The 19,881-nt window shown below is 36.3% G+C and overlaps 1 protein-coding gene across 8 annotated transcripts in view; it reads left to right on the forward strand.

Moving 5' to 3' along the window:
- Window positions 1-19,881, forward strand: part of RYR2 (ryanodine receptor 2) — a 345,759-nt gene that overhangs the window by 316,320 nt on the left and 9,558 nt on the right. For all 8 annotated transcript variants that reach the window (XM_071739054.1, XM_071739056.1, XM_071739057.1 and 5 more), the window contains 14 exons: window positions 831-959; window positions 1,670-1,774; window positions 3,254-3,335; window positions 4,404-5,707; window positions 6,000-6,064; window positions 7,099-7,246; window positions 8,307-8,393; window positions 9,237-9,455; window positions 11,648-11,778; window positions 12,359-12,401; window positions 13,331-13,464; window positions 16,740-16,800; window positions 17,723-17,869; window positions 19,312-19,446. In XM_071739054.1, the coding sequence (XP_071595155.1) occupies window positions 831-959; window positions 1,670-1,774; window positions 3,254-3,335; window positions 4,404-5,707; window positions 6,000-6,064; window positions 7,099-7,246; window positions 8,307-8,393; window positions 9,237-9,455; window positions 11,648-11,778; window positions 12,359-12,401; window positions 13,331-13,464; window positions 16,740-16,800; window positions 17,723-17,869; window positions 19,312-19,446 (2,790 nt within the window). The remainder of the gene's footprint in view (window positions 1-830; window positions 960-1,669; window positions 1,775-3,253; window positions 3,336-4,403; window positions 5,708-5,999; window positions 6,065-7,098; window positions 7,247-8,306; window positions 8,394-9,236; window positions 9,456-11,647; window positions 11,779-12,358; window positions 12,402-13,330; window positions 13,465-16,739; window positions 16,801-17,722; window positions 17,870-19,311; window positions 19,447-19,881) is intronic.

The raw sequence follows: 19,881 nt of genomic DNA on the forward strand, positions 1-19,881 counted from the left end.
AACATTACATTGTCACAACCCAGTAGAAAGTAATAAAATAAAAAGTAATTATTTTCCAGATTGGAGTGTGTGAAAGACATGAAAACATATTTTGTGATAAATGTTAATAATTTTTACATATTATTCTCATCGTTCTGAAAATCACTGTGCCTGGTAGTATATTTGTTATGTTTTGGTTTTTCTAGTATTGTTATTTATCTAGTGAAATTTTGCCTTTAACCATTTATTTATTGGGTCTGAGAATTCCAGCCTTTGAAAATTGGTGCGTTTTAAGCTGCTGCTATCAAAGTTCCTGTGTCTTTTTATGCATTGTGTAGAAGTTGTAGGGACAATACAATAGTTTTATTCCACTACTTCATTGAAACATTATTAAGCTCACCTTTGGGGGAGATAGGGAGAGGAATCAGGCACACAGAGCAACATTTGCTCCTACCATTGACAAGGTGTCAAGCAGACAATATAGATATCTTTTAATGAACAGCTTGCAGCATGGTAGAACTACTGAGTACTCCTTTTCAGAATGCAGGTAGTTGCATTTCTAAGACCACATAACAACAGATCTCAATTTTTATTTCATTTTGAGGTTTACTCTGTGTTTTTTTCACTTATTTATTTCAGTATATTTGTTTTCCTATTGATTTGCTTGAGATGAAACCATTTCTGGAAGAAATGCTTGAGAACTGTTGGGTGGGAAGTAATTAAAAACCTTTATAAACTAAGTACTTTTGAGATCTAGGATGCTATCTAATGTTTTTTTTCTTATTTGGATGAAAACTGATTAGCTGCAGTTTGATTACATAATCTCTGTGCTTCTCTCAACTGTTTTTTAGGAATCCATTAGTGATTTCTATTGGTATTACTCTGGGAAGGATGTTATTGATGAACAAGGACAACGAAATTTTTCCAAAGCCATCCAGGTTGCAAAGCAAGTTTTCAATACTCTTACAGAGTATATCCAGGTAATTTGGTTTCACAGGAATTTTATGGATTTGAAGGGAAATTAATCTTCCTTTTGGCATGAAGATGTAATGTAGCTAGGTTTGCTATAGACAAATAAAGATGCATTTATGCTTCACCATTATTTTAGTGCTTTTATTAAAATAGGAAGTGAAGTCTTGAAACAGATATATATAATTGCCACCATTCTCTTGGAATCTTAGCAATTTAGTCAAATTTACAATTATTAGTAAATAGTCATCCTTTGGCTGTATGCAAGATAGTAGAGTTTTTGGTTTGTTTAATTTGGCCTAGACTGTGGCAGTTACCCAAAAGTATGTCCTTAAGGACATGGTTTAGTACTTAGCTTGTGGTGTTGGTCACAGGTTGGACTGGATAATCTTGGAGGTCTCTTCCAACCTAAAATTTCTGTGATTCTGTATTAATTTTTAATCCATTGAGAATTAAAAAATATGAGCTTGGCTAAAACAGACTCAGAATGGTTATAGGAAAAGGCATTGCTTACAGTCAGTGGTGTCATTAAATAGGTAATTCTCTAAATGTTTACTTTTTCATAGAAGTTTGAAAACTTCTATGTGTGTATAGCTCCAAGTGTATAGATCCAAGCTATACATTGCCTGGATATCTTCCTTCTTTCCTTTTTTTTGTTGACTTTCTTGCAAATAAACTGATTTTTTTTTCTTTTTTCTTTGTTTTGTTGCTTGGACAATAGGGGCCATGTACTGGGAATCAGCAAAGTCTGGCCCACAGCAGGCTGTGGGATGCTGTAGTTGGTTTTCTTCATGTGTTTGCCCACATGCAGATGAAGCTGTCTCAGGTATCCTTTTGTTTTACTTTGTCCTTTTACGTCCGTAACTTTCTTGGGAAAAATAAACAGCCTTGTTATTAATATGCTTGAGTTATTAATGAAAACAGTTAATAGGTAAAATATGAGGAAAAATAAGAGTCAGAAGTGTTAGAATACAATAAATTCAAGGGACTAAATTACAACATTGTAGTTGGTGGGAATAGCAGACCTGTGATTGGATTATTGGCCATGGGCACAGAGTGGTGAGATCAAGCTGCCAATGAAGCATATCAGCAACATTTAGAAAGAAGTTAATTTTTCACACTAAAGTTCTATTAGTGTTTTCTGCAATTTTGTATGAGCTTTTTATGCAGGACCAATCTTCATTTATGTGTTCTGCACTGAACCCTGGTTCCTCATTATTGAACCCTGGTTCAACATGACTGCATCTAAGCCTTTTCTTCTCTTAGAAGAGGAAGAAAGTAATCAGACCTTAGAAAGGGTGAATTGTTTTTGGATGTGAGTATTTATTCAGTACACTATAAAAGTAGTGTAGGTGACTGGCATTTTTGGAGGGGTTGGAATTGGGTGAGAAGAATCCTGCCCTGAATCAGTGCATTTTTCAACTTACCTTTTAAAAAGAATTGCACATCCTAACTGAATATAGTTTAGTGATTCTACAGTTTTGAAAGGTTGTAGTTGTTAAGGAACACAGCTCTGAAGGCTCTGAGGCTTTTAGAGTTCTTTATTTCTCATTGTACTCTAATTATGGAAGTCCAGCAATGCCTTAGCAATGGCATGATGCAGCCAGCAGTGTATAACTGATGAAGAAGTTGAACAGCTGAATAAATCTACCCAGATAGACAAACAAAACAGTAAATAGAGAAACAAATAGAGAAACAGTAAATAGAGAAACAAAACAGTAAAATTCATTAGCCAGATGACATAAAAGATGGCTAAAAGATGGCTAAAAGAATCAGTATCATGTCTATTTAAGACTAAACTAGTGGGGATTTATTAATATTTTGGAATTTTAATTCAACTTTTCTTTCTTCCAAGAAAAGTTCTATGACTTATGATGGAATCAGTTACTTTCAGTCATGTTACGCCTTGAGCTCTATGTGCTGTAGCCATTGTTGTTTTTTCAAGTCTTCACAGCTGTAAACCTGAGTACACCAAGAATTGACAATATTTTAGGTGACATGAAATATTAGAGGCATCATCTGTGAACCTGACATACCCGGTTATTGCTTTAAATTTATTCATCACCTGCAGTTTTCACTTCATTAAATTACTGTCACCTGAATAGATGATCCTGTAAATGTTTGATCCTGTATATGTACTGTCAGGAGTCAAGCCATTAAATATATTTTCAATGTATTACCAGCTTTGACACTATTAGCTTTTTCATTTCTAAATTAATAATTTTACAAGGTGAAATATGCATGCACATATGTAAGTGTCGAAGAACTCAATGGTTATCTTATGTATATTATGTTCATTATTTAGGATTCCAGTCAAATTGAATTACTGAAGGAATTAATGGATCTTCAGAAGGATATGGTTGTCATGTTGCTGTCTATGTTGGAAGGTAGTCAAAATTTAATATTAAACCTCCTTTCACAGTTGTTCTTGCAAAGTTTTTACCTTCGTGATTTCCTTCATGTGAAAAATAATTCCACACTTTCCTTTGGGTTTCTGTTTTTGAATCTGAGTTGTGAGAAGAGTTGTTAAGTCTTACAGCAAAGGGGATGTATAAGTGGTGTAGTTGACAAAGTTTGTAATAATTCTGAATGTCAGAATCATATAAAACCCAGCTCTGGTAAAGGTTTTATATGGTTTCTGTGAACTTGGCTTCTCTTTTGATGTGACTGGAAAGTTTTTTACTATTGGACCTGGAATCCTGAGTTTTCGAAAGTAAACCATTTATCAGTCATTTTTTTAACAACTTTACTATCTTGCGTTTATTTTGGTAGTGATCCAAACCATAAAGAGCAGGCTTTGATTCCTCTTGTGACTAGATTCTATCTGAAAAGTATAGCTATCTGAAAGTAGGATTCCCCAGAGAATGCCATCATTGTCAATAGGTAATACTATTTCCCTAGCTCCTTTATGCTGTTGCATTAATGCTTCCAATGCAAGACTGACCAGACACAGGAATACATGATCCAAAGATTTTTTTTCCTTTTTTACTTTGTCCTATCACATTTATTTTCTTGAGAGAACTGAGAGGGCAGTAAATGCAGTGTAGGTTGCAGTAGCTTGTAGACATGGACAAGGACATGGGCAAGCAAACTGGATTCTTAGTATTGTAGGCTGTGCTTCACATCCTAACTAATGTGTTGCCAGTTCTATGTTCACTAAAGAAAAATTCATAGTATGCTGCCTCATGTTTGCTACTGTGTTAAAGTAACAGACATATCTCTGTGGGGCTTGTTAAGTTCTTCCTTTCTTTGATGGCAATTACTTGTGTTTTTTCCAAGTCTTATGGTAGTGTTATTAGTAAAAGATTTCTGATTTAACAGCTGGCTTTCTCATGTGAGTGTGAGCAGCTTATCATTCTTGCTCTTTGATTATTTTACCAGTCATTATTATGCAATTCTCTTTGCCAAAACATTTATTGCCTTCAGTATCTCTAACTTCATACCATCCCATCTAGGTAATGTTGTGAATGGAACTATTGGCAAGCAGATGGTTGATATGCTTGTGGAATCATCCAACAACGTGGAGATGATTCTGAAGTTTTTTGATATGTTCTTAAAACTGAAGGATTTGACCTCCTCCGATGCATTCAAAGAATATGACCCCGATGGTAAAGGGATAATTTCAAAGAGGGATTTTCACAAAGCAATGGAAAGCCATAAGCATTATACCCAGTCTGAAACTGAGTTTCTGCTGTCCTGTGCTGAAACGGATGAGAATGAGACCCTGGACTACGAGGAGTTTGTGAAACGGTTCCACGAACCCGCCAAAGACATCGGTTTCAATGTTGCTGTTCTCCTGACCAACTTGTCAGAGCACATGCCCCACGATACCCGTTTGCAAACATTCCTGGAGCTGTCAGAGAGTGTGCTCAACTACTTCCAGCCTTTCCTTGGACGCATAGAGATCATGGGCAGTGCCAAGCGCATTGAACGGGTTTATTTTGAGATCAGTGAGTCCAGTCGGACTCAGTGGGAGAAACCTCAAGTAAAAGAGTCCAAGAGACAGTTTATATTTGATGTTGTCAATGAAGGTGGGGAGAAAGAAAAGATGGAGCTTTTTGTTAATTTCTGTGAGGATACCATCTTTGAAATGCAACTGGCTGCCCAGATCTCCGAGTCAGATCTGAATGAAAGGACAGCAAGTAAAGAGGAGAATGAGAAAGATAAGCCTGAGGAGGAGGATCCTAGAATGGGTTTCTTCTCTCTTGTCACCATGAAGTCAGCATTAGTGGCTCTCAAGTATAATTTAATGACTCTTATGAAAATGCTCAGCATGAAGAGCCTAAAGAAACAGATGAAAAAGGTGAAGAAAATGACCATGAAGGACATGGTGATGGCTTTGTTTTCTTCCTACTGGAGCATTTTGATAGGCTTGCTACATTTTGCTTGTAGTGTTGTCCGGGGCTTCTTTCGCATCATCTGCAGTTTGCTGCTTGGAGGAAGCCTGGTAGAAGGAGCAAAGAAGATCAAGGTGGCTGAACTCTTGGCAAATATGCCAGATCCCACTCAGGATGAGGTGCGTGGTGAAGGAGAAGAGGGGGAAAGGAAGCCAACAGAAACTGCACTGCCTACAGAAGACTTGGCAGATCTGAGGACTATATCAGAGGAGAGTGATCTACTCTCAGATATATTTGGGTTGGATTTGAAAAGAGAAGGTGGACAGTATAAATTGCTCCCTCACGATCCAAATGCTGGTTTGAGTGATTTACTGAGCTCTCCCTCCTTGCCTCCAATGCCTGAGGTGCAGGAAAAAATCCAGGTAACTCTATCTTTTATTTCTGCTGTATATTTCTCTCTTTTGCATGTTAAGTACAGTCTTGAAACAAAACTTGCACCTATCTTTTTTGGGAGTTTTGAGACATGTTTTCGTTAATTTGCTTTTAATTCAATGCCTATTAATTTATCTAAACTGGAAGATCATCTTCTCACAGGGTTTCAATTGTTTCTTTTGTTGTTTGTTGTTTTTTTTTTTTAATCCTAGCATTCTGCACTGTGTATCTCTGTAATGTATAATAATATTCAGACACTTTTTAAAATACAACTTTCTGTAGGAGCAGGTGAAAGAAGAGGAAAAGGAAGAAAAGGAGGAAACAAAATCTGAACCTGAAAAAGCTGAGTATGTGTCACTTTAATCTCTGATCCTATGAAACATGGATTATTTCACTGAAAAACCAACTCAATTTGTACTTATTTCTTTTTCTTTAATGTGGTGTCCTTTTGGGCTCAAAAGTTAGAATGTTTTTTAACAACTTCACAACTTCACAACTGTGCACATTTACAAGAAAGTAGCATCACTCAAGAGATTTTATGAATTTCCCTCTTCCAGCAGCCTCCTTTGTAATGTTGATTTAGTTTCTTTTCTACTATAACTCTGTGAAGCAGAGTCTTGATGACTTTTGAAGGCACTTCACTTGAGTGCTCCAATTGACTCCGTGAGCTGCAGTGAGCTCTGGATTCTCTGTGCCTGGCACTAGGAGCTGACCTGAAGCCACTCCTAACATAAGACAAACTTCCAAGTGAGCTTTCAAGTGAAAGTTTGTCAAGTGTATTCTGGTGAGAGAAGCAGCTTAGGACATCAGTTATTCTGTTTGTAGACAGGTACAGAGAAATTAATAATGCAACATTTGGTTTGGCTTCAGTTGGTTTTTGTGATCCTTTCATCTACCATGCTGCCAGGTCAAATTAAATTCTAAGATAATTCACAGTTCCTTGGATCATTTGTTTGGAGAAGGCAGCTCACTAACTCTGACTTCCTGTAATCAGGCAGCATGGTGATGATCACACATCAAACACTATCAGGTTTTTTTATTCCTGTGTCCTCCTAGACTGATACAGACATCCAGCTGTCAGCATACAGACATTTGTCAGCACAATTATTATCTGCACAGCTACCAACAGACCCTCAGGTAGTAAGGAGGCAGATTCTTGAGTACCTGCCAGTTGGCATCCTCACTTCCAGGTGCCAAACCACTAAGTTTAATTATCTGCAGACTTTACTGGATTTCCATCCTTGCCAGCTCTTTGTGTTAAAAAGAACCCGAGTCCTCATTACTTGAGTCTCATGGAAAGATGCAATGGTCTCTTTCAAAGTGTGATTTTAATTTTTTTTTTAACATTATTAACTTATTTTGGTTTAATTTGTGTCCTAAGAGGAGAAGATGGAGAAAAAGAAGAGAAAGCCAAGGAAGACAAAGGGAAACAGAAATTAAGACAACTTCATACTCACAGATACGGAGAACCAGAAGTTCAGGAATCAGCTTTCTGGAAGAAAATCATTGCATATCAACAGAAGCTTCTTGTAAGCTGTTCCTTAAACTATGTATACTTAGCAAGATGATTATTGTCCAAAACCCAGAGATACCTGTCCATCATTGGAAAACAGCCATGCATTTTTATGTGAATAACATGTCCTGAATTTTCACAGCAGTTTGTGAGCCTTCTAGGCTTTGTCTTTCCCTGAGAGACAGCCTTGGGAAATTACAAGCTCTCCTATAAAAAGAATTTATGAAGATAGATACAGTGCTTAGTCTAAAACTTGTAAGAAAAGATGGTACACATTTGTTTGATAAATAGCAAATTATAATTTGAGAAACTTCTCAATAGTTGTGGCAAATAAGATTAATTAAAACAGTATAACTGTCTTTGAGTATCTCAGTAAAATATGATACTTCTGACTTTGCTGTACAACTGTGTAAAGTTCATGCATTTATTAGCTAGGAGTTCCTACACATACTTTGTCAAGCTAGTGTGAAATGCAAAGCAAAAAGAAATACAAGCATTCAGAATGTATCCTAGAAAGGGTCATGAATTGTCAAGAAGGGGAAGGGTACATTTTTACTATCACTTTCATAGTATCATGGTAGAGAAGTTTTCTACTCATGGCACTTATTTCACCGATGAAGTTTTTGCTGATCTGGTAAAAATACAGTTGGTATTTGAATAGAAAAGATTTAAAATATTATAACATGCAGATTTTTTTTTCTTGGTAAATTTGACAGCTTGCCATGTGCCTGAATACTGAGTTACATGGAAGACATATTTCTATATTACTTTTACATTACTATTTTTTGTGTTGTTTCTGAGTGTATTGAAAGGATAATGAAAACCATGTAAGCACCAATTAAAAATTCTTCATCACGTTCTTCATGGAGTGAAGCAAAAAGTCCTTTATCCATTATTGCATATGTGGCATAGGGAGAAAATTTGTACAATACTTCACTCAAAATGTTTGATTTTTTTCTTTTTTCTATTTATAATTCTATTTAGAAGCTCCACAGGGAGCAACAACCTAATTATGATTGTGGTATCATCATATTATTAGTAGGCAAACTGTGTTTATGCTCTGTTTCTATTTTCAGAATTACTTTGCACGAAACTTTTACAACATGAGGATGTTGGCACTGTTTGTTGCTTTTGCCATCAACTTCATCCTGCTTTTCTATAAGGTAAACTTGTCAAAATATTAATTCTCAGGTTGTATACTGAAAAACATTCAGGTGTTGTAGACAGTACCCTAGGTTAGAACTGCCTAGTTTAACAGATTAAATACTTGCTTCCTAAGGCCACTTCAGAAATCTAAGAGGGTAAGAGCTGAAGTGTTTTGTGGAGTAATAACAGACTTCCAGTACACAAAGAGCTGGTTTTGTTCTGCCAGGGAGGCAGCAGACTGAAGGGCATACCCATGCCTCAGATGCTCCATTTTACAGTACAGGGACTCAGACAAGTTCAGCCTTCCCTGGCAGCTTAAACTACACATGCCAGCTGAGATGTTTTCTTGTGTCATTATGCTCCCCTGAGAGAGGATGTGTGCAGCAAGAAGTCACATCATCCTAAACTGCCTAGAATATCACTGATCTTCTTTGTCAAGACTTTTAGGATTGTTCCTACAACTCTAGAGGCTTCCAGTTTCTGACAGAGCCCTGCTGATACAGACTATGTGTAGCAATGTCAGGAGTTGACTGGGCTGCTTCTGAGAGGGCTATGAACTTTCTTAAATTGAGGTGATAAAGTTCAGTATTGCCCAGATTTGCTACCATGGACTGAAAGTAAAAAAAAAAACAAACCCAAAACCAAACAGGCACACTGTCACTGACCAGTGTAAAAAAGATAAAAGAGTCTCTATGAGATGATCACTGTGGACTATTTCTTTTTTATGCAAGAAAAGTCTCCCCTCACATTTATGATGTCCTTGGTATCATTGTTTTCAGTTATGTGACTTACCCTGTAGTACTGTGAAACTCCAGTCAAAGTAATACAGCTGCAATAATAAGATTAAGTGATTTATACAGGTCTCCACCTCTGCTGCATCAGAAGAAAAGGAAGTCCCTGTGGTATCTGCTGATGAAACTACCAAGCTGAATATCCTGGAAAGTGAAAATGAGAGGGTCATTGCAGTGCATTATGTCCTGGAAGAAAGCAGTGGCTACATGGAGCCTACATTGAGGATTTTGGCCATCCTACACACAGTCATCTCCTTCTTCTGCATCATAGGCTATTACTGTTTGAAAGTAAGAAAAACTGAAACTTGTTTTATCTTCTGGCTCCCAACTTCTTTATCCACTGAATAGAATAAACCGGAGCAAAGTCATAGCAACTTTGTTTCAGCAAGTTGAGGCACCCTGTAGAGAAAAACCACAATTCTGTCAGTGTTGCCAGCCTACAGAGCTGTGCTGTTCTGTAACCTGCACAGAAATTATGTGTTAGGTGATGTGGAAATTCCAGAAGCTACAGGCCAGAGCCTGATTTTCTGGGCTGACACTGGATCATAGGATCAGCATTTGCATGGTTCCCATGTCAGCCAGACCATTAGAGCAGTCACCTAAGTCAGAACCTGCTTGTGGCTGTCAAAGAGAAGCTGAGCACACATTGGCTTGGGAATGCCACCTGACAGGGTCTGTGTTGCTGGGTCATGGGAAAAGCATTCAGCATTTTGGACAATTTTGGGCAGTGCTTACTTTTCCTGTGCTCTCTGGTGGTGGTGTTTTGGTGGGAATTCTAAGCACCCTTCAAAGAAATATCTTTCTGTTAGAGGTGGAAGAAATAAAGGTGCCACCTTTACTGGCAAAATGCTGCTTCTGGTTAAGGAAGATGAAATGCCAGTAATCTCTGAAACTGGGAGTACATCTCTGGGATGTACTGCCCCCATTATAGGCAAAATCTAGAGGTCAGAGTGCAAGTTTAGTACTAAATTAAAAGGACCTTTGCTGTGATGCAGTAGGACTGCTCATTTCTCCTCACAATTGTAATTTATGCATTAAGCTTTTATGTGGCCTTTCATATTTTTCTTTTCCTCTTTTAATGGGTAATACTTTTTTTTATCCTAAAAAAGGCACAGTCTACATTTGCAGTTCAGGCAAATGGTCATCGTTCTACTGCATAAAGTAATTGATTTTCATGCCTAACATAAGTGTTTCTTCAGGTCAACAAATACTAAAACACGTTTTCCTGGTTTACTGAGACTTCTTATGCTTTTTTTTTTTTTCCTTCACATTGTGTTTTCAAACTACGTTTATTCTTTGACTGGAAGGGAAAGACATATTATTATCATTATTTGCCACAATGAATTGCCTTCTTTCCAATTTTGATACCCCAGAGAAAAGACCAATTATGGTTTCAGTCTGTGTCTCTTTGGAGAGATACTGCTTTCAAAATTCAGAATCTTCATAACTGCAGGTCTGTGTATGATGTGTTTGCTTCTAAAGATTTCTGGGCACAAAACCCACTAAAATTTTCTCAATCAGCAGTCTTGATAATAAGTGTGGAACTACTGGTATTGGTTCTAATGCAGTCATCTTGTTGCCTGAATAGTCTAATTTTTTTTTTAATTAATTTTTTTTACTTTTTTTTTTTAATATTCCTATTTCAGTATACTCATGGCCAGTCTTGACTAGTATACAGTCAAGGTGGGTAATGCAGGGTGGGTGAGTTCTGAAGACCTGTAAAATTATTCCAGGGAAGAGTAGGATCTTTTAATTTTTTTTTTGTTGGTAACAAGTTTCTAAGAAAAATCCACACCACTGGGAGCACTAGTTACATCTGTCTTCACAGAATGTACTTTTGAATGCCATCCAGCTGATGCAGGAGAGTTGTAGGTAAAGTCTGATCCTTACTGCTCAGGTGCCTCAGCTGCTGGCAAAGAACTCCAGAGCACAGATTAAGTATAGGGAATGTGAATGCAAGTTAAGGATTTTTCTTTTTACTGCTTCCAGTCTTTCTTTGGTCTTAACTATGAAAGTACTTTGCTTCCTACTAAGAAACCTCAAGAATTCTTTAATAGGTGCAAGCAACATCTAACCCCTCTGGGTATCAAAATGCAATCCAAAAGTGGGATTCCAAATTAATAGTTTGGAACTAGAATTTCTAAGCATTCAAAAAATATCTTTATTTTAGCTCTCTTTCATGTGACTAGCTCTAATAGCTCCATAGCACTAAAGAGTTCTCTTTTCTTGGTCTTTGGCCATCTTTCTACAACTGTGTGGTATACTGTTGTTATGTGATTCTGAATGACCTGCTCCTTGTGCAGCTACTCCTTTGCAGCTTTTTGGGCAATTGTCAAGTCTTTTGTTGTTTGTTTTTTTTTAAATACTATTTTTTATTTGTTCAGTTTTCATACTTGAATTTTCATAAAAAACATCTTTAAAAAAAATTGCAGACATACAAATGCATGTTAAATAATTCCTGATATTTTTTTCATCTGCAGGTCCCACTGGTTATTTTTAAGAGAGAAAAGGAAGTGGCAAGGAAACTGGAATTTGATGGGTTGTATATAACTGAACAGCCTTCAGAAGATGATATTAAGGGGCAGTGGGATAGACTTGTAATCAACACCCAGTGAGTTTTCAGCTACTCTGTCTCTTTGCATGGAATTGTTCTTCAGTCCTCATAGTTACATAGTTATCATTCAGCTTGTCTGGGATAAACAATTGTGAGGCCTATATTTATAGCAAGCACATTATTTCAGACACCTGTTATGCTAATGTGTGCTATTACTTTTTAATCTTACTCATTCACAGGTGTTTGCCTTAAAATTATTTCCATTCCACAAAAGAAAAAAAAAAAATTGTGGTGAATTTCTTTTGGCAAGCACATTAATGACTGTATTGCTGTGAGTTGGAGAGTGAGGTGTACTTTGCATCATTTTATTGTCTCTCAGAGGCTCTCCTTCAGGAACATATTTAAAGTCCCAGATCTCTGCCTGGTGAGGCTGTGTGGTACAGACACCTTAATGTGGCAGACTGGAAGCCATTCGGCAACTTGGATTTCAGGGACTTCACAAATAATTATGTGGTGACAGCAACAACAAAGAGCCTCTGAGAAAAAAAACCAGCATGTAATTTTTCTGGCATTTTAACAAGTACTGCATCTTCTTATGATTGCCTAAAAAGTAATCTTGTTTATCTGTGTTGTTCAGGTCTTTTCCAAATAACTATTGGGATAAATTTGTGAAAAGAAAGGTAAGGCTTATTTTTCTATTTAAGAAGTTAAGATAAAGTTCTAATGCTTGCTTTTTTTCATGTTTGATTAAATGTGGGCTATGCTTTAAAATATAACTTTGATTCAGTGTAGATTTCTGTATTTACCATTTTAAAATATGCCCTTACTTCATGCTTACAACTACTTTGCATAGTTATTCTTTTGAAGTTTTTCTACATGCAGCTTGTTTTATAAAATGGGAATTCAAACACACATGAAATTCTGTGAAGAATTTCTGTGAGCACGTCCATGACTATTACAAAATATTTAAATTGTTTTGTCTGTGTGCATTGATGTGCTCACCTCTATGCACATAGAATGGAGACTCCCTCATCCAACAGAGGATCAGAAAGGAATTAAATGAGAAGATGGCTCCTGTGCCTGAACATCTCAATCTGTTCTGTCAGCCCATTAAAGCCCCATCTCCTCAAGCCTAGAGGAGCACAGAGACACAGTGGCAGGCAAGAACCCAAATCTCTCCCAGTGAAGAGACAATTTGCCAATTCCCTCCCAGGGCTTTCCCAGGAAAGCCTCAGCCCCAGTGTCCAGGTTGGAAAGCCACCAAGATGAGACACTGGGAGCAGCCCTCCATATGACCTTTCCGAGCAAGATATGTGATGGGATGGGGAAGAAAGAACATCTGGGGATTCCACAGAATTTGTTATTGGATATTATAGGGAGGAAGCAAAGATGGGAAAAGGGATGGATTTAGGTGATTTGGGGAGGAACAAGTGCAGGAAAACAGATTGGTAAGGGACAAAAAGGGCCAGGTCTATGTACCTAGCTTGCTGGTCAAGTGCAGTTGTCTGATAAAAAAGATTGTGCATGTTAAACTTCTTGTCTTCAAAAGCAGGCTGAAAACCACCTGGTTTACCCAACTGATTCTCTTGAATATTCCTTATAACTTTAGGTCATGGATAAATATGGTGAGTTCTATGGCCGTGACAGGATCAGTGAATTACTAGGAATGGACAAAGCTGCTCTTGATTTTAGTGATGCTCGAGAAAAGAAGAAACCAAAGAAGGACAGCTCCCTGTCTGCTGTGTAAGCCTTTGCTTCTGGTTTGTTTGTGTGATTGTTTTCTTGTTTTTTTATTTGGTTTTCTTTTGTTGCTTTTTCTTTTGAGGGAGTAGAGAGGTTTGTAAGTTAAATTAGGCATTCAGATTTTGTTATTCAGCTTTGTTTTTTTCTTTTTGCCTTTTTGTGTATGGCTCTATAGGATAAATCAATTCTTAAGATGAATGATATAGTGACTTTTTTGTTATAAGCAACATATATGCAGTACTCCACTGCTGTGATAGTGTCATTATAACTGGACTGCAAGTTCTTTTTCAGAGCTCTCTCAGTTCTGGAAAGAATGGGTAGAACTATTTCTGTATGGCTTAATTGTAAAGAAATGATAGAATAAATTTAAGCAATAGTGATGGTGACCAGTAAAACCTAGGAAATGGGATTATTAGTCTTCATATCTTTTTATAATTAATTCTCCCTAAACTGTGTTTACCAGTCATCTGAGAGACAGACCTGAAAAAGGCCCTTAGACATTCAGAGTAATTACATTCATTTTCTTTCTTAGGGAAGGGCCATCCTCAGTTTTGTAAAGCACTGCAAAAATGTTTTTCCAATTCTGCATTTGAAAAAAAAAAAAATCCAAATAGAATATGTTTTAACAGATGGCAGAGATTCTAATGCAAGGGTTTATTTATAGCTTTCTTTAACAGCAGCATTTTTACAAATTGTTTTGTAAGAATTATATGCAGTAGAGAGTGGGACTGTTGGTAAAATAGAATTGCACTTAAATAAGGGCTGATTTTTTAAAGCTTTCTAAGTAAACCATCTAAAGTCCATCTAAACAATCAGTGAAGTGCACTATTAAGGCCCAAGGACTCTGCAGTATTGCAACTCTAAATAAAATTTAAAAATGTAGCAGAAGTACTTTCCAGAATACTTTCTTACATGCTCTTTTGCTGCTGAATTGTAGTAGGACCCATGCTTGATTTTAGAATTTTTTAAATGTATTTTTTAAAATTACTTTTTTTTTTGTTATGAGTAGAAAATTATATTTTCACTTTGCTGCATGCTCATGATTCATAGAATCAAAGAATCATAGAAAATTAGAGGCTGAAAGGGACCTATAGAGATCATCTAGTCCAACCCCATATTTGGGAAGAAATTTTAAATGAGGTTTCCATGACACCTCTTGAAAAAACAGACCAGAAGGAAGCTGTTGGAGAAGGCTGATGAAATTCTTAATTTCAGAATCAGGCCTCAATGTTGCCAAGTTTTTGTTACTTCTCTACCATCTACTTCATGCCACGTATGTTAAAACATATAATTACAACCTCATCTATCTTTCATGTTCTCCCTGGAGAAATCATTCCATACTTAAATGGGATGAATGTGCAGTGGGAAAATGAACAACTATGATGGAAATTTACAGTACAATTTGCATAGAATTCATATCCTTCAGAAAGTTAGATGTAACTACTTTTTACGAGTTTCAAAAATTAAGCTACTAAAATTTAGGCTTATTGCAGATTCAACATCTGGGATAAATTCACAGTGCTGAGAAAAGAGAGGTGGGAAAAGCACTGGAGTTGAACTTTTACTGCACCACTTTTGGGCAAAGAAAAATGGAGAATGGTATCGCCTGGTGCAGATCCCAGCTCTTTTGCCTCTGCTTCTGTGTGTGCCAGCTGGAGGTGGCCAGACCAGAGACCTGTGTCCTGCTCAGCACAGAAGGGAATGCAGCAAGATGTTCCTTGGGAATATAACACTCAACTAAAACTATTATTTTTGTGTGGTTAGAGGCTCTGGCTATGCAAATAAAAACTTTGGAAATCACACCTTGATAGAACCAGGGTCTGACTCTTGGTGTTCCACCTAAAGGCTCAGATAAATCTATATAAACATCTGGTACCTGCTTCATATGTGGCAGATGCATCACATCAGCTACTATTATTTCTGCTTGTTTCGTCATTCTCTTTCACAAACACTGAATTCTCTCACATTTTAAGGATTAAAACATTTTTCATGCTATTATTTGTATTTTTTCCTGACTTGTGGTATCCAGGTTTAGAAATTTTTTTTGTGTGAATATAATATAAATGATCCAAAAACTTTCCAAAAAGACTAAGTCAAAAACTTGTGAAGGCAAGGTACATCTACAAGCAAAAAATGGTGTACATCTTGTTTGGCAAGTCAGTTGTATCACTTGTCTACAGAGGAAATAAAAATCTTTCAATCAAACTAATAGATTTAATTCTAGTGCAAAAATGTAGCCTAAAGGTGAGATGTTTTTTGGGGTTGATAGAGCAAGTGGAGAATTAATCCCTAAATGTATCAATTACAGAAATATGAGTGAAAAAATTGGAGATAACAGTTTACAATATCAGTCTGTAGAATATAAAAATCTATTGAAGAGAGGAGAGCAGTAGGAGAGGCTAACTGAGTAATGCAATGAAACAACAAATGCTGTGGAAGAAACTGGGAGCCCAGACCTGGACCCAGCACTCCAGGTGTAGCCTTACCAGTTAGAGAGGTAGGAATCACCTCTCTCCACCTCCTGGCACCACTCCTCCCAATGAAGCTCAGGGTACCACCAGCCTTCTTTGCATGTTGCTGGCTTAGGCTCAACTTGAAGGCCACCAACCACCACCCCAGCTCCTTTTCTGCAGAAGTTTTTAATATACATTCATTCATTTTTATCCTTGATATCAACAGAAGCAAGGGACATAAGCTCTGAGATTGATTTCACACCACTTTGTCTTTAAAGCCATCTGTGGTGTTTCAGGGTATGGTTTAGTGATTGGAGTAGTTAGATTACAGCTGGACTCAAAGGGCTTTTCCAGCCTTAGTGATTCTATGATTCAGTGATTGTAACTGCATCACCCCAGGTGAGCTATCAGAACTGATGGAAAAGAATTGGCATTTTGGGTCCCACTTTAGGCTTAGGTGGGTTGCATTAAAAAAAAAGAAAAAAGAAAAAAAAAGTATATTTGTCCATGGATTATAAAGAAAGTTTGTTTCACTATGGTAATGTTGTAGACATCAATCAGTATGAGGTCTGATTAAGCCAAAGAAGTATTTATTAATTTGATTTTCTGGCTTTTTTTTTTTTTTTTTTTTTTCCTGACAGGTCCATTCCAGGGTAAATTGTGAATTAGAACAAGGTTCTGATGTATTGCAGCTTTTGGAAAAATAGATCATCTGTTGTCTCTTTTGTTTGTCTGTTAATAGATAAGATATCCTACAGAGTGTGTGAATGTTCTCCTGTTGTGGTTTGATATGAAATGAAATGTATTTATTTATTTTTACAGGCTAAATTCCATTGATGTTAAGTATCAGATGTGGAAATTGGGAGTTGTTTTCACTGATAATGTAAGTTTATCATTATATGCACACAGAGAGCTATATATTCACCTTCAAAAAACAATATACACGTTAACTCACGGTGCTTCAAAGAGTTTATATTTAATTTAGATGAAGAAAACTTTGGAAGCTTAAAAAGCTGTAGGTGAAATACTTACCAACTTTTTAGAACCCAAGTCAATTCCTGCCTCCTCCTGCTATGCTTTATTCAAGAGCAACAAGCTAGTGACGTTCTGTAGAATTAGAAAACTGACCATAGAAAATCTAATTGCCATTTTTCATATTTTTTATAAACTTTATGCACACTTGAATATTTCTGCAGCACATTCAGCCTGGTACAGTTAATGTATGTGCAGTCATAAAAATCTATATCTCTGGAGCTGGTGGTAGGATGTGCCACAGAAAGAGACTGATTTTAATAATTTGAAAATTATTTTAAAAAAGGAATGATAAACATGACTGAACATCTTGTTTTAATAAGTCACTCATCACATGTTTATTAAGAGTCTTGCAATTATCACTTGCCTAAGTCAGCTAATTGTACTGATGGAAAAACTGGTTGGGGAGCAAACAATTTTGGAACTAGAACTGCCAGGGACTGGAAGTGTCCAGGTCTACAGACTAGATGATCTGTAAAGAGTTAGAATTTGTTCAGGAACATGAACAAATAAGGCTTTAACAACTTCAAAATGAGGTTTTACAAATGAAAATTTGAAAATGTCAAGTTTGACCATGTCTCTATTTACTGATTTAATATTTTTGCACAAAAAGAAAATTCTCAAAGATTTGTAGCAAACTCTATGTTAAAAAAAAATAAAATTCTATTCAGTGAAAAGCAGTCAAGTAATTTCTGCCTCTACTTAGTGTTTTGAATTAAGTTGAAGATAAGAGCCATGAGTTTTATTTTATAATGACTTGTTTTTTCTGTTAGTCTTTCCTTTACCTAGCGTGGTACATGACCATGTCAGTCCTTGGCCATTACAACAATTTTTTCTTTGCTGCTCATCTCCTTGACATTGCAATGGGATTCAAGACATTACGAACTATCCTGTCATCAGTGACCCACAATGGCAAACAGGTATCAACTCTTTTCATTTTTTGTTTTTTTTTATTTAAAGAGAAAGTGTTTGCTTAAGAGGTGCTGAAAGTTTAAATTTTTTTCAAGAGTCATCTAAAAGAGATCCAGGTGATACCCAGCTACTGTTTCTGTTAGAAAACTGTGGAACTCAGATCTTTGATAAAAAGAAATCTTTTCTTAAAGAATCCATAAAATCTGAAATTGCATTTCTGATTTAAGTGAAGAAAATAACAAAGGCTTTTCATCTACTGAGATCCCTTATAGGAGTAGCACTTAATGTAACTTGTAACAGTTTATTTTTCAGGTTTTTTTTTTCTTACTCTCTTTTGCTTTTAAGCAAGTTTATTACTAGAGAAACATATAATCATTACCAATGCATTTTTCTAAATGCAGAGGGTGATGAATTTAATTCAATTTGATTCTGCCTTCAAATGCAGTGTCCTTTTCAACAGTTTTTGATTATTGCACATTAGATGGATTCAGTTTATTTTTCAAAATAGCTAGTGAAGCACATGATAGATGGAAGACTTTTATGCATGAACTCATATTGACAAGCTGTTATTTGTTTTTATTTATGTGGCAAAATTAAATTTCATTAGTGGGATAAAAATTGTGTCTTGAAATATTACAAAAATCAACATACTGCATTCTTTGTCACTTAAAGAACAGATTTTTCTTAAATTCTTAATTCTGATTTCTTAAAAGAGCAAAAAAGTAAAAAAAAAATTAGTCTGCACCTCAAAAAAGTGAAGTATTTTACTTTCAAAATAATACTGGAGTTTTAGCAAGTGATCTATGAAGAGGCCATAACTTAGGATAATGAACTTTTTAGGTCTGGCAGCTATGCAAGTGAAATATGATTTGCACGATGTTGCAGGTCACTTGCAGATGCTTTCCAGGCAACTCAAGGCAAAATTTTAATGATGTTGTAGTTAAGAAGTGGAGTATTTGTTGCTGCATCTCTGAGATAGATATTAAAATATTAGCAACTGGTTTGTTTTATATTTGATTTCATAAATGTAAATAAAATCGTTTCAGTATTTAATTAGGAGAAATATATTGCAGTTAGATAATAGGTTATATTAGACAGTAGCACTAGTACTGTGGCATAGTATTCATTCAGATATTTTAGTCCAATTGTGTGGTTTTAATACGATTCCAATGGATTGTTTGATTGTCTGTGTCTCCATTAGGTTTTTGCAAGATTTGTATTTGTAATTGTGTTTCTGTAGCCTAGTTTTCCTTCATAATACAAGCATGTGAAATGCATGAAAATATGCAAGTGTATTACCAAGTATCACAAAGCTATGGAAAGCAACAGAAAAACTTAAGTTTTCTGCTGGTACATATGCATTATTGTTACCTTTCTTCTATTTTTTAGAGAGAATTGTGCACCATTATTCCATGGTGATTTAAAACCAGTGTATAATTTTGTCTTCCAGCTTGTCCTCACAGTGGGATTACTGGCAGTAGTAGTGTACTTGTACACTGTAGTGGCATTCAATTTTTTCCGCAAATTTTACAACAAGAGTGAAGATGGTGACATGCCAGACATGAAATGTGATGACATGCTAACAGTAAGTCTTATTCTGCTTCTGGATTTTTTTCTCTAACTGTTACATTTTTGTCCCTGTCCTCCTTCTAGTTCCCATTCATACACTCGTTATCGTTATTCAGCAACAGGAAAGACTAGAACTGAAGACCAAGGAACAAGGGTAATGAATATCCTAACAGATAGATACAGCCTGTGCATGTTATTATTCAGTATTCCTGAATCCTGGGATTTTACAGGCCACATAGGAGGAGGAGCAGCTAGAGGCAAGGGCTTCCATGGGTAATTTAGGTATTGAAATGCTTGTTTAAGCTTGGAAGCCCATCAGTTTCCTCAAGCATGAAGTGCTGTTATTATCTTCAATTGCCAGTGCTGTTACTGAAATTTCTCCTGTGCTCAGAACCACTGAAAATTATTTTGTACTGAGTGCCAGGCTTTACACTTGGGGATGGGAGGCAGA

The sequence above is a fragment of the Heliangelus exortis genome, chromosome 3 (assembly GCF_036169615.1).
Source record: "Heliangelus exortis chromosome 3, bHelExo1.hap1, whole genome shotgun sequence".
Classification (NCBI taxonomy): domain Eukaryota; kingdom Metazoa; phylum Chordata; class Aves; order Apodiformes; family Trochilidae; genus Heliangelus; species Heliangelus exortis.